The 25,302-nt window shown below is 29.4% G+C and overlaps 1 protein-coding gene across 1 annotated transcript in view; it reads left to right on the top strand.

Annotated features, from left to right (window-relative positions):
• Positions 1-7,025: 7,025 nt before the first annotated feature.
• Positions 7,026-25,302, top strand: part of LOC127698625 (prospero homeobox protein 1-like) — a 30,664-nt gene continuing 12,387 nt past the window's right edge. The window contains exons 1-3 of the mRNA XM_052202185.1: positions 7,026-7,183; positions 11,645-13,453; positions 24,077-24,231. Coding sequence (XP_052058145.1) covers positions 11,759-13,453; positions 24,077-24,231 — 1,850 coding nt within the window. The 5' untranslated portion in view covers positions 7,026-7,183; positions 11,645-11,758. The remainder of the gene's footprint in view (positions 7,184-11,644; positions 13,454-24,076; positions 24,232-25,302) is intronic.

Raw genomic sequence — 25,302 nt, 5'->3', positions numbered from 1 at the left:
TGGAGAGTTGTCTCATTGGCAATCATACCACATCTTCTTATTTTCATATTTATAAGATATCTTATATACGTTATAAAAAATCTTATAAAGCATAAAAGATGTCTTATAAAGCATATACGATATCTTATAAAGTGTATAAGATATCTTATAAAGTGTATAAGATATCTTATAACGTACATAAGATAGCTTATAAAGTTCATAAGATATCTTATAAAACTAGATCATGCGATATAGCTTATATATTATATAAGATATATCATATAATATATAGGACATCTCATATAATATATAAGATATCTCATATAATATATAAGATATCTTATGTAATCTAGTTTTATAAATTAAGATATCTTATGTAATATAGTTTTATAAGATATCTTAAATACTTTAAAAGATATCTTATATACTTTATAAGCTATTTTATATACTCTATTATATATCTGCTAAAGTTTATAAACTATATAAGATATCTCATATAATTTATAAAATTTATAAGATATCTTATATATTATTTGAGATATCTCATATAATTTTGAAGATATCTCATATAATTTTCTTTATAAGATGTCGTATATACTTTTTGGTCTCTTCTGGAGAGTTGTCTCATTGGCAATAATTTCACATCTTCGTATTTTCATATTTATAAGATATCTTATAAAGTATAAAAGATATCTTATAAAGAATAAAAGATATCTTATAAAGTATAAAAGATATCTTATAAAGTATATAATATATCTTATGAAGTACATAAGATATATAATAAAGTTCATCAGATATCTTATAAAAAAAAGATTATATAAAATAGCTTATATATAATATAAGATATCTCATAAAATATACAAGATATCTTATATAATATACTAGATATCTTATATAATATACAAGATATCTCATATATTATACAAGATATCTCATATAATATACAAGATATCTCATATAATATACAAGATATCTCAGATAATATACAAGATATCTCAGACAATATATAAGATATCTCATATAATATACAAGATATCTCAGATAATATAAAAGATATCTCAGACAATATATAAGATATCTTATAAATATTTTTTATATAAGATATCTCATATAGTTTATACGATATCTCATATAGTTTATAAGATATCTCATATAATTTATCTTATTAAGAAAATCATATGAGATGTCTTATAAATTATATAAGATATCTTATAAACTATATAATATATCTTATAAACAATATGCTATATCTTATAAACTATATAAGATTTTTATTAACTATATGAGATATCTTATAAAGGTTATTAGATATCTTAAAATTAGAATAAATAGTAAAACGGCTTGCCATAGTCATTCGCTTTATTTTGCTTTGTTAGTCTGTCCCATTTTATTAGTCTGCCCCATTACAGTCTTTTACTTATACAGTCTCACAACCCATTCTCTTTCATCTCCCAAATCATTTCCAATTCTTTTTTGGCTAAATCTGCACCTCATTATAACGACTTAACGACTACAGAATTGTAATCTAATATGAGAAGAAAACACTTACAAATGCACATTGGGCGGTATTTTTTTCATTTGTTAACAGTCTTCCTCAACATTTCCAACTAGTATTTTTATATTACCCTTAATACTTCGTACCATGAATTGTGATATATGAGTATCAATTATATAGATGTTCACATCTCATAAATCCACATAGAAGATACCAAATGAAAAGGTCACTTTTTATTGATTTCGTGCATCCGATGCGCTTTTCTGGATTTACCTTCATCGGGAACGGCTCCAATCCAAAAATTTGAATGCCAAGGATGTAATGATATAATACCTATAACACTCAAAACTTCTTCTGACTATACACGAGGGTCTCGCACGGGTAGTTAACAAACCTAGGTAAAAAACTAAAATGGGGGAATCGCCTCATATCCAAAAGTAACGACACCGGTTGCGTCGACAGTGTAAGTTTAACTTGACACGGTGTGTGATCTAAATGCAAAATGAAAAATGCTTATTTAGCAAACATTTGAAAATGCCAATTCATACTCATATTTTGAATAAAAACCTACTTTATGATAACAATATGATCAAAAGCAAACAAAGACACTACTTTGATGAAATTTAAACTAGATTTTAATTTTGTTAATAAAGTTTGAACACATTTCTGTGTATTTTGTAAATTTTTATATGATACTAAAGACTGAATTGTCTTCGAAAAAAAGTATGTTCCTATACAATCCTTCGAATGTCACTTTACATCTCGTTCATTAAATAAACCATGAACTTTTGAATCCCAAAAAGCCATTTTGCCTTCAATCGCACGGCAACCATAAAAAAAACTACAAATATATATATTTATATATAAACAAGTTTAAATTGAAAACAACGTTCAAACCTATGATTGCGTTGGATAAAACCGCAATTTTTATACATGTGCATGCAAACAAATTTCTTGGTAGAGGGGTCTAAATACAGCACAAACAACATTTTTCGAAAGACCAAAAAAGTGAAAAAGTATATTTTAACAAAACGCATTTGACTAGCAGGTCGAACAACGGATGTTCTTAAACCCTGCTGACTGCCTTTGGCGATTGCCAAATAAACGGATCACCAGATGTAACAAAATGGATCTTAACTATTAATTTAATACCAAACAGAAAACATAAACTTGCGGAAAAGATGGTATACCGCAAACATGAGAATATATATATATATTCATTTTCAGGGTTGCCAACTTACAAAAGCGTGGAACTAAGTCGGTTGTATTTTAGCAGTCCATATCAAGATATCTGCAAATTGTAATATTTCATCTATCTACTACAATTTGATGAACACTAGAAAGCAACAACAGCAAAAAAAAAAACCTACATCAACAAAACGATAAGACTGATTAAACATTGCGAGCAACATTTAGTCTATATTAGCTGAAATTGGACTTTGAACTATCTTTCAGTGACTGCGATTACTCTAAGATCGGTACTTTGTGTATTTTTGTGCTTACTTCAGATCTAATAGGTCAAGCTTTTTTAAAATGAACTTTTAGTTTTTTTTTCCTTTGTTATCAGTGGTGTGGGAACTGACCGAAGAGTAGGAGGCAAACTGCTGAAAATGACAAACAAAAAAGGAAAAAGCTTTTCTATAGCCTAATAGTCTATGAGTTAGTCAGTGTCCTCTTTCATTTTCCTAAAACTGGACCCCACGACGCCAGTGATTGTGCTGTCACACCAATGCCCTAGATCAGCAACCTGTAATCCAGTGCTTGAAGTTGGTCTTCCGTGAATGTTAACTGTTAATCGTTTCAGTAAAATCAGGTCGTTGGATTTCTCTTTGAATTAATTCACATTTTTGATAAAATGATGCTTTAAGCAGCTTATTATTTAAACGATTTGAGTTTTGCTCATTGTTGAAGGCCGTATGGTGACCTGTAGTTGTCCCATGTTTTTGTGTGATAGGTGTCTCCTGGCAATGATACCACGTCACATTATTTAAAAAACGCAGACCATATCCTACCAACAAAAACCATTTAGTTGATCTGTTTACCAGGAACGGTAGAGATTCGACCATCTTTCCTATGATAAAAAGTTTTGTATTTGGAATTAGTATTTCAAATGTATATTGCAAGCACTTTTTATAATTATTCCATTTTCAAGATATCGTATAAACTAAATAAGATATCCCATAAACTTAGTGAGATATCTTATATATTAAATACTATATCTTATGTATTAAGTAAGATATCTTTTCAAATAGTTTATAAAGATATCTGGTTTATTTTAAAAGATATCTTATAAACTATATAAGATATAATATTCAACAAAAATATCTTATAAACTTAATAAGATATCTTATAAATTAATTGGAAATCTTATAAAAATAAGATGTCTTATAAAGTAAACAAGATATCTTGTATTCTTTATAAAATATCTTATTCAATTTGAAGTTAATAAGATGTCTTATATACTTTATAAGATATCTTATGTATTATTAATTAAATGAGATATGTTATATAAACTTATCAGAGATGTATTAAACTAAATAAGATATCTGATAAATAAATCATATAAAAAAACCTGTATAAGATATCCAATAAAATAAAAAAAAAAGATATCTTATATACTTTTAAAGTTATCTTATAAACTAAAATGTACAAGATATGTCATAAAGTATTTGTATAAGTGATATGTTTAAAATGATATAAGATATCTTATAAACTATATAAAAATATCTTATATAGTTTATAAGATATCTCATATAGTTTATAATATATCTCATATAATTTATCTTATTAAGAAAATTATATGAGATATCTTATAAATTATATGAGATATATTATAAACAATATAAGATATCTTATAAACTATATAAGATATTTATAAACTATATGAGATATCTTATAAAGGTTATTAGATATCTTGAAATTAGAATAAATAGTAAAACGGCTTGTCATAGTCATTCGCTTTATTTTGCTTTTTTAGTCTGTCCCAAGATATCCTATTTAGTTTAAAAGATATATCATAAAGAATACAAGATATCCTATATCCTTTATAAGGATCGTCCTGAACATGCATGAAATATTTTCCACTGGACATTAAGCAACCAACAATCAATCAATCCTTTTTAAGGTACTTTTAAATTGAAAAAATATAAAAACGGTTAGGCATAAACATATGGATCGTTTCGTGTAGTTTTTCTGTATGCATTCTGAACTAAATAATTTGGAGTTGTCTTTCTTCTATTACGATAGTTTTGGAAAAACCTTCCAGGTAGAGAGATATTGTAAATTCTGTCTACACTCTAATTGTTCTGAGAGCAAACTTCAAGTTGGCGATGATGGCAAAGCTATGTTTTCTTTGTTGAATGCAATGGTATTAATAATCAACTAAAGCATTTGAATATTATTACAGCGCCAAATTTTATTTTTTGAATTTTGTTTATGAATTCTTTATCCCAGCTGCAATGAAACTCAATAAAATTAGTTTTCCACTAAATGAATCTCGCTTTATGTGTGTGTTTTCTCGGAAGTATTTTTGTTTAAAGCGTACCGAGTTGAAAGATTCTTGATTTGATTTAAGTACGAAACAAATACGTAGAAACGACAAGGCTCAAACAGTTGAATAGATATTTCAATGAAACTTTCAGTTTTTACCGATAATAAAATTTGGCTAGTTTTAGAGGAATTTACTTATTATAACTTAATAAAACTTCACCCGTCTTGGAGGAAGTTCCAGGTGAACAGTGTTGCTGGTTTTGGCGGAATTACAAGGTATACTATCTCAATTCAATCAAGCATATCCCACTTTATAGTTAACCTTTATCAAGCAAAAAACATTTCAAGAAGACGAAATTTCTTTTGAAAACAAATCCAAATTTCCCACTAATACTACCCCCTCCCTCATTAATATTTTAGATAATTATATTTTTGATAGGGTCTTGCTTGAATTTTCTTGTTTTGAATTTTAAAAAAATCCTTATAACTTCTCTGGTGCTTCTATATTTCATCGGAAAATTAGAATTTTTACGAAAACGAGCACACTGACTAACCTTTTATTTTTTTTTCATTATTATGACGTATAGAAAAAAAATATTATTTCAAATTACATAGCGACCGGTTTATATCTTGAACAGTTTTCGATAGAGACTTAATCGGGGTCGCGCAATTAATAACACAAATTAACTGTTGTCTCATTGGCAGTCATACCACAAATCCTTATTTTAACATTTAACAAGGATTTTAACAGAAATAAATTTCCTGCTATAAAAATTCTTAGTTTTTTCATCTATTTCGCGATATTGGATATGACAGAAACTACCCGATTTTACACGCACGCATTTAAAGTATTTAAATATTGTCGCCTATATACAAGATTTGGTAATTTTATATGTGGATTCTGAGACTACTATATGTGTTATAGTAGTCTCAGGTGGATTCAGAAATAAGCCAAGATGACATGTGGTATTATTGCCAAGGCAGTATCCATTTTTTAAAACAAGGATAACTTTTAAAATCTGAAGAAGAAGAAGAAGAAGAAGAAGAGAGAAGATGCTTTATTTCCATCAAATGGGCTCACAAGGAGCATAATATAATATCATTATAATATTATTTTTACAAATATAATAAACAATACAGTATACATAGTTACAAACACAAATTAGAAAGTGTGTAACATAATCTGACAGATGCATTTACAGAACGTAAAATGTTTACTGCAAATGTAAGTAAATGTTTTCGTGATCGCTGAAATTCGTAAGTTTTATCCAATATGCATGTTTGCATAAAGTGTTTGCTTCTTTAAATTTTACTACATTTTATGAATATTCTAAATGTACCTCTGAAATAACATTTGATGGCATTCTTATATCTTTTACTCCTTTGCGCAAAGTAACGAAAATCTAGCCAGCTACACGGTTGTGATAATGCGCATTGAATGACGGTAAGCCAGAAACGGATAATTTCAATATAAATGTGTATCCAAAAAAGGTGTGGTGGATGGAAGGTTATTTTTTTTCAACTGAAATTAACAATAGAATTAAAAATCAAAATGATGCTTCCATGGGGAGGTAAACTTATCAATAGTTCAGGGGACACGTTTTCCAGGTCGTGGACAACTACTCCGGTCACTTATACAAAAGAAAACCATGCAGTTTTGAGTAATTGTGAATAAAAATTCGGCTTTCTCAAACGTCTTTTATATCAGTTCAATGTAAAATTGTAAAGCGGTACGTTACTTTTTTTGTTAGTTTTAAAAATCAAAAGTTTCGAGTTGAGTTCAATGCTTTCTAAAATCATATTGAAATAACATGTTAGTCCATCAATTAATCTTTAAAATTGTGTAACTTTGGAACAGAAGTATTATTCCTTTGTATAACTAATAGCTTTCTCCAAACCAAGTTCTTCTAAATCGTAAAATTTCATTTAAAAAATTCAAATATCTTGTCGTAGGCGTGGTTTAACAATAACCAATAAGAAATCAGCTAAGGATGAATTTCCACGAGTGTACATCGATCAAGTGTATAGTCGCGTGTGATTGGGGTGGGTTTCTAATATTCAATCAAGTTTTACTTAGAATGAGATTTTGATTATCTCAGTTGTCACCAAGTATACAGATATTACAGATATAGTATGTTATGCAGAAAAAAAACATATAATTCATTTCTTTGAAATTTTGGATACAAAAAGAAAACTTTGAAGAGTACAGATTTTATTAATGTAAGTAAATATAAAATATCATTGTGTTATACTGATTTTATAAAGATAAATTAATTGATATTGTTTATCTCTTGGTATTATTAAAATTTTTATTTGACTAATGTGCATACTGTTTATTTCTATTTTTTGTGAACATAATGTTTATTTTTCGTCACATTATACCATATTATAATTAAATTCACATAATTTATGATTACGGGGGAAATACTTAATGTAAAAAGTTGTCATTCTTTTAATATTTTTGTTTTCAAGTCATTTGATTTACATAAACAATCTTACATTTGATATCTTGTTATTGAATTTACTAATTCATAGTTCATACATTTATTTAATATCAAAAGAAATATGCCATCGTGCCAAGACCTGAGAAAAACAATTTTATCAATTGACGAAATCCCCAAAGCACCTGTTGTTTCATATTTCAATGTACCGATACTATAAACAAATTCATATAGTTGTTCAGTTTTCCCGGGCTTCAAAAATTGAATGCCTTTCTATTATTAAACGTGTTTTCCACCAAATTTAAATTGCACGTTACTATACCTTTAATTCATACCAGAAACATATAATAAAATATGTGTTTATATGAAGTAGAAAATTAAATAACAGACAATTAAATGTGATTTTTTTTATCAGATTTAGGTAAAAAGGTTAAAGTCCTCTTTTTATCTATATTTCACTTTCAGTTCTCGATATCTCCCACTTTCTTACCTTTGGTCGCACTTATTTACGGGGAAGCAGTTATTTATAGGCTGCAACCGACGATGATCTCAGATCTTGGCAATATTTCTATAAAAAAAAGTGCAAGGTACAATAATACAGTTTTCACTATCCTAAATATTGATAACTATCGGATCAATTTTGACTACTGATGTAATAAGATTTATCAGGACCTCAGAACTTTGACCAATCTTTTTATCTCTTAAGTAAATTGAAAATAAAATTTTATTTGAAGGATGGAGAGGTTTCTTTTAAAGCAGGTAAACTATTTATTTTAACTATAAACAACCTAAAAGAAACTAAAATTTTGGCTGAACTTGTTAACAATTTCAGGTGCAAAAAAATATCAAAACGAAAGGGAATAAAAAAGATAAACAAAATTGATAGAAAATTTAAAAAAAATATATAATGCAATTGAATATAATTTTAAACGCAACTTTAGTTGTATTTGGTATTGAAATCATTGGGTGAAGTTGAATTAGATGATTTATTTGATTTTTTAAAAGCTGTTGAAGCCATTATCAAATAATCAATTATAATCGACTTTTGATAAATTGTCCCATTAACTGAAATCATATTTGACTAAGTTAAATAGACTTAAGAAATTACACTTAAAGATTTAAAGGCCGAATAATTGTAGGACAGCTATAGTATTATGTGGTTCATTTGTCACATTACACAAGAAGGCCGATGAATGTCGCGTGTCGTGTACTATGGCAGAACGGTGCGAGATAATAACCTTCAGCCAATACGCCGTCTTGTCCCTTATTGGCCATTGAATATTTTCCAGGTAAACCGATGGACTAATTATTTCCAGTAGCATATGTAAATCGTGATAAGAGGGTTATATTTAAACACCATAAAAGATGACATCTTTTACGCCGTTGTTATTAAACAAATCACCGTCAGGCCTTTCTCACCTGTCGCACGCGCCATTGTCAAATAATCAGGTAACGTAATTTCGATGTCGCGTGGTCACTTGTACCTTTTGTATTAAACTGACCAAGGATGTCCGCGACAGGTGACCAGCTTTTCATCACAGTTTATTATTTTTATCAGTTTTATAGTGTAACATTATTCCTCAGGTTACAAAATAACCTATCGTAAGTCTGAAAGCTCGTCTTCATCTCCCATAAACTCCCCACATTCAACATACTGAATATTCTGGCAAGTTGCGCATGATAATTGATCATAATTAAAAACTGGTTAAAAAAAACACTGTTGTTGGTGTGGTCAGTTACTTAAAACTGAATCTCTACAAAAAGTGTTATTGTAATGTTAACAAAATCGTTAGTTTTACAGGAGGAAAAGCACCTAATAAAATTGTATAATATATATATATAGGATCATATAGTATATATATCCTACAAGCCCAATTTGGAGCTCACTAAAAACATACAGGAAAGGCTGCCATAATGTCCTAATTTGAGATATTTTTTCACATTAATTGAAGATTTACCTTTATTTTTGAAGTTAAAGCAATGCAAATGTAATAAGAAAATAAATCTACCATGTCACAATTATGACATCCCTAAATAGCATATACATTGATTTTGGTCAACTCTGAAATAGTATTTAGTCTAAAACTTTAAAAAAAAAAAGAAGAAAAGTGCTTGTGTTCCAACAACATAATTTTATACTACAGTGTTTTTTCTATATAATTGAAAGGCCTTTCATGTTCCAACTAAAAAAATGAGACAAAATTATATTAAATTTTATAATTTTTTTTATTGTAGAAAAGTTAAATCTAGATGAATGTTCTTACTATTTGAAAGACCTTTTTACTTAAACTTTGCAAAACCTTATTTATTAATAAGTTTTATGCAAAAATCACATGGTATATAATTCTTCAAGTTAAGCACATCCCCTGTTTTTTGTACAAATTGTAAAAACAAAAAGTTTAACAAGTTATATACAGGTATAAGAAATTGGACATTTTGATCTTGATAAACATAATAAGGTGATATTATTTGACATTAATTTTGCAATTTTTTCAGATTTTTCTATCTGAAAGAGTCGTTTCTGTTTAATCAATTAACTAAAATAATATCCATAAATTTCATAATTTGTTTTTGGTGATATGAAAACTTTTAATAATTTAACCGGTGTAGGTGTATGCGATAAAGTGTATGAAATATTGGTAACATACTTTATATAAAGTTTGGCTTTTTTGGGACACAATATTAATGACAAAATTTCCCAAAAGAAAAACAACTACAATTGTAAGAAAAAGAACCTTTTTTGCAAGAAAATGAATATAAACTTAGATTTGAATATTGGAAAAAAAATCAATATAGATTATATGTTTTTAATATATATGACTAAATGAATAATTGTTTTTTTTTTTACCTTTATTGAAGGAAATAAAATATGGATAAATATTGATTTTTTCTTCATAGCATGTTACTGTTGATCACCTTTCTCTCTTTACAAGACTCAAAATAAGGGGAAATTTCATTATACAGTTGAACATCTACAACTTGATATTAGAATTAACAGTATTTTAAACTTACGATTTCTGGCATGTTTGAGTTATTTTCAGAACTATCAAAAAGCGAAATCAGCTGATCCAAGGATTTGTATAGTGTATTACTATACAAATCCTTGGCTGATCTAAACAAAATTGTGTATAATTATGGCTGGGAATAGTATACTAACAGTGGATATATTAAGTCCCAGATTATAGGGAATATGTTCTATATGTTGCTCATACATTTCTAAAACCGTTGATGTTTGTGCAATTGTTGAAACTGATCTATTCTACATTAATGTCTAGAGCTAAGCAAAATTGGAAACTGGAATCCAAACAATATTTTAAATTTTCTTGACCTCAGGTATCATCACAGATAAATTTCACGAATGACCCTTATCAAATATTCATTTTGATTGTTGAAAAATATTTATGAATTTTATACCTTTTGCAATACTATTACATGTGGGTGTTTGCTGGAAATCCAAGAGTAATGATAAAAAATGTTAGAACCAAGAACCACCATCCTTAACAAGCCTGTGATTATCCCCAGGCTTTAAATGTATCTATATTACAAATATTTATGGCAAAAGGAAATTGAAAGTTAATAGCAATCTTTCTTTGCAGAATTTCTGCAATAAATAGAATTTTTTTATAAAGTAAATAATATATGATTTACTGTAAGTGTTTTATAGTCTGTTAGGTGTACTTCTTATGGTCCATATAGAAAATTTTATTGCAATTAATTTATCTAAATGAAATGAATAAATTTTCATATATGACTTTCATTTCTATAATTACATTTTTTATAAACATTTTGTTTTTCACTTTATGTTTGAAGAATCTTTTTTAAAAATAAAGTTAAAACACATTTTTAATGATTATTTGGTAAGAGAAATTTGATATAAACTTTAAAATAAGATAACATGTATTTTATTCTTGTATAAGCAATTTTTGTGCATCATTAAAAGTATTGTATATTGGAAATGGGCTTTGACTGGATTGGTCAACAAAAAGCTGTTTATATAAGTAAAAAAGTAGAAATTCATATCTGTCCCACAAGATGACAGATTTTTTTTTATAGCACAAACTGTGTAAACCAATTCTCTTGCACATGATGAAGTCTATTTTATATAAGCAGCTGTTTAAAAATCAGATGTTGAAACCAAATTAATGAAGGCCCAAATATTTCATTTGTACTTCTTTAATATGTGAACAGACAGTATAGAAAGGCTATTTGAAATTAGACTATAACTTTTTAACTCTTGTAGGTTCACAGTATAGCCAAGTGATCAGTTGGATGAAATCGACCATTTGAGGATGTGCAAATTTCCTTAATTCCTACAAAAATATTTTCCAATTAAAAACTTGGGTCCTGAAATAAGATGGTGAAAACCGATGACATAAATGATTCTGCACAAATATTGAGAGATATTCTTCAAAATAGAGAAAAACAAATGCAAGAAAACTTAGGTAATAATAACAGTATAAAGGAAATCTGTGGAAATATTCAAGAAGATTCCTGTCAGACATCAGATTTAGAGAAAATGACAATGAAAGCAATGGCTACCACATACAGGGGAGACAACCATGAACAGGAATCTGAACATTCTTCTGATGAACTGTCATTAGATGGGAGCGACTATGGCAGCGATCAAAATCAATTAATGGATGAAATAGAGGGCAGCGAGTCCATGTATGATATGAAAAATAATGACAGGAACTCTGTCGATGGTGATGAAAATAAAGAAGCAAAGCGTGCACGTGTTGAAAACATTTTATCACATATAAGACAGTCCCCTCCAAGCCCAGGGGATCAAGGGGATAATCATTCACAAGAGGTGCGGAGACCAAAAAGAAAACAATACCAACCACAACAACATGATTCTAAATTTCTAGATCATTCAGGAAACAAATACAGAAAACTAGAAAAGTTAGCACTTCAAGATCAATTACTTCAACTTCAGCAACAATTGCAACTTGTCCAGAAACGATACCTTGAACTGCAGTATGACGATGAACAAGTCAATGGAGAAGAAGAAAATGAAAGTCCATTCCAATTCAGAATGAATTTAGAAAAACCATTGTTTAATAACAAACTATTTGAAAACGACCCTTTGCAGATGAATAAAACAAACCCCATCAAAGAAAAAATAAATAGACTATGTGATGAACCAAATAACCAACAAGCTAGGCCAGTAATTAGTGAACCACTTCAGCAATTGGATGTTTCTAATCTTACAAACACTTTAAAGACTAAAATCACTGATGCTGTTTCAAATGCTGTAGAAAGTGTAGTTTGTGAATTGTTGAAAGAAAAACCAAAGAGGGTAGAAAATGAGAAACCAAAGTCTAAACCTGAACCTGTACCCAGTCCAATACCAGTAAGAGAAGTACCAGAGAGAATCAAAGAAGAAAAACCAAAAGTTATGATGCCACAACCACCTTTTAGATTATCACCCATGCGTGAACCAGTGCATGATCACATTGGTCAAATGGCCAGAATTTTAGAAAAAGCTAGTGCCTTTGAGCCACCAAGAGGCCTAACTCCAGATCTTCATAGACCTCCACATCTACATCCATCATTACCATTTCATCTACCATTTTCTTATTTTCCGCAATCTCATTTACTGCATCCGCCATCTATCTACTCTTGTGCTCCACTATCTGAATCAGAACAAACAGAACCATTGCCATTAGTTGTGAATACACCAAAGAAGAAACGTACAAAAGTTACAGACACTAGAATTTCACCCAAAACTGCTAGAGCATTATTGGGCCAAGATCCAATGTCTTTTGCTCATTTACATATGGAACAGTCAGAACAGAGACACCATTTTCCTGGACTAATTCCACATCATCTTCCAACTAGTGTGGCAATTCCTAATCCAAGTTTACAGAATCCATCTGACATATTAGGGTTTTATCGAGGAGAGCATCAATTTGGTGATCCACGCTCAAGCAACCACTCACCTCTTCATGCTGACCATCCATCACCAAGTTGTTCCGTTAGTTCACCATCAGACAGCTACAAGATGTTTGAAGGTTCCGACAGCTTTGATGGTCATCACATGCATGTCATATCCTTTTTTAAGAAATGAAAAATAAAATGAAGAAGTGTTCCAGTAAGCAAAGTAAGCCATTTTTCCTTTTTTTTGCATGGAAGTATAATTTAATTATCTGTTTTGTAAGTGATGCCAATAACCATTTTATTGTAATTTATAAAGTCTTTTATATCTTTGCAGCAAAATCCATCTGCATTGTTTGAGCAATGACACAATCCATTTGCATTTTTTGAGCAATGACACAATCCATTTTTGGTTTACCAAAAGTTATAATCAGCTACATGTATATGAAAATGAATACTTATACCAAAAAAAATTAAAAAAAATTTATTTCCAAAATTGAGATAAAGAGGGAAATCAAATAAGGACACAATTATATTATAACGATATCATGGATAAAAAACAACTAAATTCAGAGAATACTTGCAGACTAAAGTAAATTCAGCATTTATTTCAGTTTTTTGATAAAAATTGAACAACTGGGGAAATTGTGAAATTGTGAGATTAATTACAGCTAAATACCAGTTATATGTTGTAGTAAATTATCAATAGAAAAAATGAAAATTTTTAATTATTGCAAAATTGACCCTATCACATCTTTTGTGTTAATATAAAAAACAATGCATTTTTTATTTCTTGAGTTTCCATTATTTGAAATGTCTGGACTAATTATACCTCAGATAACTCTGTTAACGAAACTTAAGAATTTATTTCAATCTGTATCATATAAGTTTCAGCACTTCATTTGTGAATTATTACTTTCTTTCATTTGTTAATTAAGCAGCTTATTTTCCATTAGTTATGTAAATTTATGCAAATGTTAGAAAGCTTTAAGGAAAATTAATGATAGCTTTAGCTGACAACCTTAATTGCAGAAATAGCATCCTTTTATTGCCATTTGAATAACACTTATCTTTGGTAACTGCACGCCAAAGGTAGCAAACATTGATCGTCTATTTAATGAAAAGATGTTCTGATATCATCTTTTAGTCACCTGAATAATTGCATATCAGACTCTTGAAGTAAAGTGAGCTCTGCTTATTCTATCCTTTTATGCAATATCAGTGTAAGAGTGGGTGTATTTTCTCATTTTGTTATAATTAATTGTCAAGATCTTTGAGATTTTCTGGTGAATTTCCTCCAGATAATCCGGGTTTACCATCAATACATTATTTGGTCATTCTTTGGATAATAGTTACAAGAAAATGGCATTAAGATACAGAAAAATAGAGTTCAGTCCACTTATCAGATGATTTGAAGGTTTTGAATTTTAGAATTAAGCTTATGAATTATAAAAGAAGTTGTTTAATCTTCCAGTGGCCTAAATTAATTGTAAAGTTTTGGCCTTACATTTTATAGGGAACAAATCAGGATTATTCAATCACTTTTAATGCTTATCAGAAGAAGTATATTCACATTCTATTAAAGTTGTATTACATCATCTATTCCTTCCAAACTGCTGAATGGTTCAAAATGAAACTCAACATCTTTAGCCCATAATACATTGCAGTTGTGCAATTTGTAAATTCTTCCTTCAGATTTCACAGTTTTACATTGGGAGTTTGAGTTTTAATATCAGATATTAGTAAATGTTGTCCCGTTAAATTGAATTATCTTTTACTTTTTTATGCCCCTGCCATAGCAGAGGGGGCATTAACTTTTACCCTTGTCTGTCTGTACATACGTCCCAAAATTGGTTTCCGTTCTCTAACTTTAGTTTGCCTCAACCAAATGTTATGAAACTTATACACAATACTTATTACCATAAAACACAGATCAAGTTTGAATTTTGGTGGTGTCACTAGAGTTATGCCCCTTTACAAATGGAAAAATTCCTGAAATATTTGTTTCTGTTCTCTAACTTTAGTTTGCCTCAACCAAATGTTATGAAACTTATGCACAATGCTTATTACCACAAAACTCAGATCAAGTGCAATTTGGGTAGTGTCACTTTTACAGTTCTTGAGTTATATCCCTTTATAAAGTTATATGCAAGCATGGGCATCATCTGTGTCCCATGGACACATTTCCCATTTATTTTTCTTTAAGATTTCCAACAATTTGATAGCTAAATGATTCATGAAGCATTGTATCAGTGTGTCATGTAAATTTTTGAATCATATGAAAACTTAGTGGAAATACTACTTCGTTCTTTTTTACTTTCAGGCAATTTTTACCCTAACAGTTTGTTATTCATTTTATCATTCAGTTTGATATAAATGTCCATTTTTAAACACAGCATGACAGTCTTTTATTCTGTTGATGACAAAAGAGACCTTTAATGGGTTTTATTGAAATTGAGACAGAATTTAATCTTCCATAAATGCTGAAAGATAATCTTAACAGTAAACAGTCTTCACCCGAATGAACAAACTAATTGAAATTTGCAACTTTCAAGAATGTACATTTTAAGAAATTCACAAATTATAAAGACAGCCTCTTGAGGTGAAGTTATCTTAATTCAAACTCAAACCGAGCAGCGAAAGATGCTAATGTAATTGGTGTATGAATTAACAATGAATTCTTGATGCCTAAGTTATGAATTATTAAAAGATATCAAGTCCGTTCCTAAGAAAATTTTGAAGACTGTAATTGTCAAGGGTTTTGAGGCAAGAAACATTGATCTTGTTTTATTGAAAAGTTCCGAATGTTTCTGGTCAGGTAGTCATGTGTAAGTTAATTGTGTTTGAGTGTTAAGTGATCTTTTAACAGTTAGTAATGGGGAATATGTCCAGTAATGATCACAAAGCTCGTGAGACTTCTTATTGTTGTTACTTTGAATCAAATATCATCCAAGCATTTATAAACACAACCAACAACTTAAGCAGTGATGATGATCACACTTTATAAATAATTAATAAAAGTCATTTTCCTTTAGAGAGGGAAGAGGGCGTTTCGGAGATCAAGTTGCAGTGCCATTAAGATATGAAATATTCCTTAATGGACATACTTTAATCTTGAATTACCATACTTTTGATGTTGTTAGTATCCTTTCAAGCATAAATTTTGTTTTCTTCAAACTTGAAAACTTTAGATTAAGGCTGGCCTTCGTATATTTTTTCTCTAAATTGTAATATATTCAAATCACCAACTAAGTACTGAGAAGCATATTTCTTTCCTTTTATGTCACAGTAGGAGTTCACTTGTTAGACATTAGAAGTAGAAATTTAGATAATTATTCTGTCCTGACATTTAGTTATAATAACAAATTAAACAGGGATACTTAACATTCTTTATATATAAAAAGGATGAACATGATGTAGTGCATTCTATAGAATTTAATTGTTCCAGGCTTTATAGATACTTTTAAGGTAGGGAACCACATCATTGAACCTAGTCTATTTGTTAAGCAATATAAAAATAAGAAGAGTGGTATGATTTCCTATGAGACAACAAGCTTTTATTTATAAGTCTAAGAAAAAATTTCAATTGAAAAATACAATATGCTTTAAGGACCAAATGACTTTAGAAGGAGGTATGTTGCCACATTTAATGTGTCAAGACGTTTTTTAAACTTTTGTCTCATCTTTGAAGAGAGTAACAGAATATCATGGCGAAATCAAACTTAAGGTATGCTGTTTCTGTCGCAGCATCAACTGTTGTTCACGTTGTGATGGAAGACATCATAAGTTTATTATAATGAAGCTACCAAATCTTTATGTCTGTATTAATTTCCATTAGCTCATTTCCAAAATAATTGTGGTAACTTTGTCACTTGAAGTGTAAATAAAACTTAATGTAGGAATTTCAAATGTACTTCATTTCACAGAGTGTTGCAGGACCTCTGTTGACAGAATAGATATGATTTGTAGTTTTGAAAACATCACATCTTGTACATGGTATTTGCAGGTGTGCATCAGCAGTGAATCATTACAACCTTGGTAGTAGAAACTGTCTTAGTTCATAATGTGACACATCACTTTAAACAATAGATAGGTTGACAAAAGTTCAATAAGAAAATTCCATATAGAAACTTTCTCACACTGTCAATGTTCCAAATCTAGATGTTGACATTTCCATACTGACATGTTGTGTTTTCCAGGTGCCAAGACCTACTCAATCATCTGATGTAGAATTAGTTCAAGTTAATCAAACTCACAAACATGCATGCTTTTCCTTCAATGGGTTTTATCTTTAGAATGTCAAAGATAAAGAACTATTTTGTTTTATACCAGTACCTCTTTTTAGATTAACCATGTCTTTTCATTGCCTCTATGAACAAATGGTCTAAGTAGTTCCTCTACAATGATAACTAGCCTTTCAACTCTCATGTTGTGAGTTCGAAACCACAGTGCTGTCAAGTCTCACGTATTTTGCATGAGACTCACACATTTTCATGATTATTAGGTGGCATTTTCCTTTGATCTATTGTTTTTTTCTTTGATCTTTACAATTTTTGCAAAATCTCAGCATTTGCTTCATGAAAACTTGACAGCCCTAAAACCCACTCACTTGTAGCAAGGTGTTTTCAACTACATAATCATTATTAAAGTTATTTACAAGGATTGCTGGAGGCCTTTCCAGGTACTCTGGCTTCTTCCGCCAATAAAAACTGGCCACCATGATATAGTGGTATTTAAACCCAAACAAACCTTATCATTTCTGTTACATATTTGCTCTAAGGGAGATAATTAACTTGCAAGTATATATATATAATTTTTCATTATTGCAGTTTAGTAATACAAAAATCTTAAAAAATCACAATATTTGCCCAAAAAGATCATTTTAAAACGAAGCATACTATATAGTTTAATTATTTTCTTCAACGCCAATTTCAGTGGATTAAGGAAAATTGTATGTAAAAGGATACTAATGATTTCATGGTTTTTTACGTATTCTATACACAGACCAAGAGCAAATGTGTATTTTATTGAAAAATTTTTTTCAGTTTGTTCACCCATTACCTACAGAAATATAAGAAATTTAGAAAGCCCATGAAAAATTATATCTGAAATATTATTATTTTTGAACAATGACTAATGATTTAATTTAGTTATAGAAATTTTAAGTTTTGACTTTGGAAACTCATTTCTGTCTGACTTGTTATCTTGAAGAAAAAAGTCAATGAACTTATCTGACAAACTGTTGCAAAAAATAAACACAGGACTTGATGTAAATATACAAAGGAAATGATAAATGATAGAAAATGTCAATACTTTGTCTCAAGACTTCAAATTACTTTATTGTTGAAAAAATATATTGTTACAAAATAAATATTAAATTTCGAAGAATTTTCAGTTTGATGGGACTTGCAATATGTGGCAAAGTTTATTGAGGTATTGAGTTACTAAATTTGTCTCCGATGTCTGTATCATGGAAAAAAATTGATGTTATTTACCAAGAAAATTTTCTACGCCTGTCCATATTTGGATTTTTAGTGAATAATAATTTTTGACTTAACCTTTTTGTGTTGGTGAAATTTAATCATTCTAGGATGGCCTTTTTAAAAAAAAATAGATTGATAATTTTTCATTTTATCATGTTTTTTCCTTGTGACAAAAACATGTTGCATCCTTTGTCATTAACGACCAATGTTCCAATATTACACCGTATTCATCAGTATCTAGTTTTACGATATTTTACCATATTCCTTGTCCTGAAGGCATTACACCTGTTGCTCAAGTAATATATTCGTGGCAGTAGTAATTACAGCAACTTAATCAAAATGAAATATATACCACTTTATTCTCTCTTATATATTGCCTGCTTCCAAGGAATAAATTAAAACTGTGTAACATTTGGTCTACTACTCATGATTTGTCAAATTTTGAATCTTTGACAGTATTTATATAAACAAATCGGTTTCTTTTGTTAAAGTTGAATTAATTTTATAACTTTATTATAATCAAAAGATGTTTTCCAAGAAATAATTTCTTTATTATTAAGTTTAGATTATCTTTCCTGATTATTCAAGGAAATAATAAAAATCTTTTCTTACATCCTATAGAAAAGTTAAAAAAGGAAAATAAAAGAAAATTGATATTTTGGAGCCTAGTATTTTAACTTCTTGCATACTAAATGTCTCAAAAAGAACTAACCATAACATGAAGTAATGTCTTATATCAAATATTTGGGAAGTTTTCTTTTGGCAAAGTCCTCTTCTATTTTTTTTTGTTTGAACTTTATAAAGTATGATCGAAGATGAATGATGTGACTAAGAAAAAAATAACAGAACATTTATTGTTTTTTATTCCCAGTGCTTATCAATCTAATTGACAGAAAAAGAAAAGAATTTCAAAAAATGTATTTCTTTAGTCAATCAATTAGCTGGATCTTCAAACTTGATTAGAAATAATTTCCCCCTACAAAAGCAACAAGCTTAGATGAAACAAATTTGTTTTCCTCAGATCCCAATGCTACTCAATAACTTTAATGAAATTGGCTTTTTTCTTTCTTAGTCACTTAACAATAAACCAACTTCTTTTCATCCAGAAATGGATGGCTAGTGTTGATTTCATCTTGTTTAGAATAAAATTGATCACTAATTTGTATAAAGTTGTATCCACTTTTATTAAATATTAATTAAAGATGTAGTAAATGTGCATTAGTAAAGTGGAAAACACAACATTAAAAGATGACTGAGGAAATCAGAGGCCTCCCCAGGGAAACATGTGTTTGTAGACGGCCGCCTAATTGAGTTTCTTAACACAAAAGGATACCAAAACACAAGTGTATTGAAAAACTATTATCTTACTATTTGTTGAGAGTCTTCACTTCATAAGGACACTGATGCTATTAAGAAAATTAGATATCTTTGTGAAGAAAGGCTGGATACAAATTGAATGTGGCTTGTTATGCGGTACTTTTACAAATGAAAACTTATTGGCTCTTAAAAGCTGATGAAGCGATACCAGAATTGGATGAGTCCCAAATGGAATTAGCTTTGAGGTGGAGATAAAGACAAGACAGACGTATTCTTTAAGATATCAGTTGGATACGATTGGTTTCGACTTTTATTGGTCATAAAGCAAATAAGACATGTTTTTCTCTGTCTTTTACGCTAAAAATAAAAAGAGTAAATTGAATAAATGTTCTCGTGAAATGTTTTTTATGGTCAATTTCGTATGGTAAAAAAATATGTCATGTTTGTGGGGTAGTTACCATATAATAAATTTAATAAAAAAAATCTGTATGACCATATAAATGGTACATAGAGAAATTCAGTCAGACATTAATATAGCATGACTAAAATATACTGTGAAAACAACATTGACACCAATTTATATTTGTTGGATCTGTTACAATGAGTATACAATGCTCTTTTATATGTTGAGTTTAATAGGACAAACTCACTTACATTTTTCCTTCTTTGACAAGACATAAGCCTATCAAAATTTGGGTCCTAAGAAAAATATGACTTTTTATTACATAAAGTATAACATTTATAAGTACTTTCCAGTGTAGATTAAATCCTTGGCTATCTAAAACACAAAGTCTTTAAAATTGGTACTTGCTGGTCTCGTTAATGCATGCAGCTTTTAGGTGAAAAAGCCAACATTGGTTTACTCAAGAGTCATTTGGTCCGATGACATTTTTTCCTGCAGTCTGTTGCTTTGTGATCTTTTACTTTAAAAAATCTGACTCAGCAAAGCAGATAATATTTTATGTCATTAACATGCTATGGTCCTGAATATGCATGTTATATTTGTCACTGGACATAAATAATCCATTAAGTATAAATTATAAATCAATATTTCAAATTTGGTTAATATAAACCAAATACTTTTTCGGATGACCGTAAATGTTTGAAATTGCAGCTCTTATTGTAACTACATGTATTTCAATCATGGCATAAGAAGCTCTTTATTTCTTTTCCGATATTACAGAAAAATTGAGACTTGCCATAAAACTCAGATCTCTGAAGAATGCCTTGAAGAACTATGTCTGGCTTGGTCTTAAATCTTTAAAAAATATCTTTGAACAGGATCTAGAATGAAACAAGACTATAGTCAATTGCAGCTTTATCACACTAAACAAAGGAAATGATAATAACCTTTAAATTCTAGAAATTATATTTTTATGACAAGGAAATGACTTTATGTGAAAATAAGGTAGATTGGTCTGGGAATCAATTTATTAAATATGCTGTAATTTCCTTAAGTTTTCAGAATTTTTCTATCTGAATGGTTTCCTTGCCAAGATCAAAGTCTGCAGATTATGTTTAGTCTTCTCAAAGGCATTATCAATACCTGTTTTGTTCTTAGAAACAATTTTCTGTTTCACTTAAAATGATTTATATCACCTTAAATTACTGATGGTAATGTTATAATTGTGATTCCAATTTTACAAAAGACATTCATCTGTTATTTCCAGACAGGCATATCAGACTTGCTTTAATGCACTGATCTTCATCATTTTTTCTTCGTTTAACAAAGAGTTTTATTTTAGATAGTCTGAGTTGAATTTCTGGGATTTGGGTCCTTCCGAATGGCAAGAAAATATTGAAATAACAGAACACTGGTACTATTTTTCATGCCATATGTATATTTTACATCTTGTTACACAAACAAATGTGTACAAGTGTTTCTAAAATATTATGTACTGATAAAAATTTTAGAAACATGACTGGATAATGCCGTTTTGACACCTTTAGGGTTTTAATATGGCAAAATTACTTGAACTACATCAACTATATCATTTCTCTTACCAAAATTTGTACCATTACTTATAAATATTGATATTTACATCATTTAACTTGTAATTTTGCTCTGATGATTAACTATTGTAAATTCAACAAGAAAACAATAAAGAATAGCAAACGTTTGGAGTGGAACAGTTAAAAAGTATGAATTAACCATAAATGTAGCTCCATAAGGGAGGGGCACCCTGGCCCCCTCCCCCTAAATCTGCCTTTGTTGATAGCTTGGCAAAATGTTGAAAATCTGCATCAATAGATTTCTGGTCCCCTCATTTTTGCATTTGAAAGGTATGTGTATATTTATGGTCAGGAAGATAGAGATTTTTCTTAACTATTTTTACCATGGTTTGAATGTTTTTAATAATGTATGTCCCAGCTTAATATTCACAATTTTTTTTCTTTCAACTACAACAGTCTTCATGTGTTCTTGTAGATTTTTATTTGTTTGTTTTGGTGTGTAAAATGTTGGTTATCTATCCTATCCTCAGTTTGACATAATGCCCTTATGGCCTCTCTGAATACACATCTTTTGTGTAATACTGTACCTTGACTTAAAATTATCATATTATAAACTTTTACACCTACCCAGGGTGGAAAGGAATCTTGTTATTGACCAAACCAACAAGTACTATGCACGTCTCTTAATCCTCTGGTTATTGACAAAAGCAACAAGTACTATGCACTTTTATGTATGCAGTCATTTACTGTAACAATCAAGTAATTAAGCATTTAGGAGTTAACATAGTTGTAATAAGTCAATTTTAAGAATGTTGGAATATTGTTTATAGAAATTATACATTCCCCAAATATGTTTATTTGCATTTCTGAGTTCTCATTTCACAATAAGTGGGCATGTCATAAATATCTACTAGTGAAAGAAAATGATGTCTAGATGTTATCCTTTTATATTGGACCAAAAAATTATCAAAAACTTGAAAATTTGGTTTTGAAATATGATTTGATAAATAAATGGATTTTATTTCAGAAATCTTACATTCTGAGTGATACTGATTTGTTTAACTTTTAGGTGTATGGTGCATGTATTTTGGACTTTGAAAAGATTTCAAGTGTTTTAAAATAGACATTATATAAGTTTAGTTTAATTATTGAACTTTTATCTGAAATGAAGAAAAATTTGATTTTAAGCCAAGAATTTGGTATTTGTTTGTTTTTATCATGTTTATTTCATACACATAGCATGTTATCTATAAAGATATTTGAACACTTCATACTAGTACAATCAAGTACCATGGAGTAAATACTTAAATTTGATCAAGATATCATTTCAATAGTTTCAGATGGAAAAAACTAATTAGTTATTAGTTTATTAGAAATTGTGACATAACTGTTAGGCCCAAAAAATTCTTTTAAATTGTTGTTTCCCTTGCCCCTTGCGACAAGATTTTTGTGCCATAGAAGGTCTACCCGTAAGTTATTATTGACACCTTTTGCAGTGAACCATGACAAATTTGAGGGTCAATGTGTAAGAAAATATTTAAAAAAAAAATGCTACCTCCTACGCTATTTTTCTTTAAAAGGAAATCGTAAATACTCATATCTTTTTGTTTGGCATTCCAGGAGTTGCATGATATCAATCTTGTATGGAAATTTCTGCGAAATGCTGAGCCTTTACTTTATGTCTGAATTTGAACTACTGAAAAGTTATAACTGATAGTTATCAAAGTTTCCTGGATTTCCCACGTAAATCTAGTAACGCCACCATATTCTGTGCCTTGATACCGAGTCAGACTATGTTGACCATTATTTGTTTATTGTTGTTTGTCCTTCTTTGTACCCGTAACCGTACCTCAAAATTTTCTGAGGAGTCAAGTGCTGCTGGTTGGTGTGGTTTGTTGTACTGTTTAATTCCTGTTATCTTGTTTATGTATACTATCATGAAATGTAAAATATTTGTGTAGAAAATTGTAATATCTTTGTGACATTTTTGATACAACCCAAAAAGTATTATTACATGAATATTTATCCTTAACTATACTTACACCTCTACATTAACACCAATGCATCTACGGAAAGCCAAGCTGATGTTTTTCTATGTAAGATACCCAAGCTCAGCCATACTGAAGGTGTATTTCCCTGATGTCAAGTTCAACAAGAATAATACAGCACAGCTTGTCAAATGGTTTAGCAACTTTAGGTAAGTAATTTTACATTTGATTTTTTATAACACTCAGTACACAGAACATGAAAGGTATACATATGTAGTACTTTAGTAACTTACCATCATACCAGTAAAAAATTGCCACTTGCCTGCTTTCCGTAAGTCTGTAAGTAAGTAAACAAGAGGCGAAAGATACCAAGAGAACATTCCTTGGTACCTTTGGTAAAACACTCCTGATTGTTTAATTTTTCTTATCTTTTATTTTCACTGGCTAACTATCAAGATGGGCTATTAAGCTCCTATGGCTGGCCCTGAGAGACTGCAGAATAACAATTGGAATAATATACATGCAAGGATATATTTCTATTTTCTTTTCTTTCAAACTATTGCAAGAGGTACATACATACAAGATTATACAGACAATTATTTATATTTTGTTTTTCACAAAAAAAGAGAGCAAAAATCATTTACCATAGCAATGTATGGTCAAAATGTTTCTTTCTTTGTGTATCTATGTAACTTTATTGATTTCTTGTGATTTTATAATGATATTATGTATATATTTCTCTCTTATTAGAGAAATATAGAAGTCTTTTTTCATACTTTCTTATTTACATACTATACATAATATTATATTACATTTTATTCTTTAGTCTTGGTCATTACAAATAATTTTGTCAGTTCTATGGCAATTTTCCAATTCTAAAAAGTACCAAGCTGCCATGGATCTGTTGATTTTGTACTCTTAGAATTTGATATTTTTTTTTGGCAAATATATTTCAAGAAACTATTAATTATGGCAGAATTGATAAGAATTGATAGGTGTTAAGGGAACACCAGTCCTTCCTTAATGATAGTTGTTCATTTATGTTTCTGGCTGCATTCTCATCAATATTTTCACTTTATTGTCTTTGAAATATTCACTTCAAACAAATTTTGAAATTTTGTTATTGAATTATGTATTCCAAGACACAATAGCTAGAACATTAGGCAATACATTTCTTTATTTCATAATAGCTTTTCATATGGCTTCCTGTTGTGAACTAGCAGTTTATATAGAATTTGCTGAAAAAAAGGAAAAGAAAATGGCCATTTCTAAGCCATTTG

Source organism: Mytilus californianus, unplaced genomic scaffold (genome assembly GCF_021869535.1).
Source record: "Mytilus californianus isolate M0D057914Y unplaced genomic scaffold, xbMytCali1.0.p SCAF_4, whole genome shotgun sequence".
Lineage (NCBI taxonomy): Eukaryota > Metazoa > Mollusca > Bivalvia > Mytilida > Mytilidae > Mytilus > Mytilus californianus.
The sequence above is the reverse complement of the archived record's forward strand: the minus strand, read 5'-3'. Positions and strand labels throughout refer to the sequence as shown.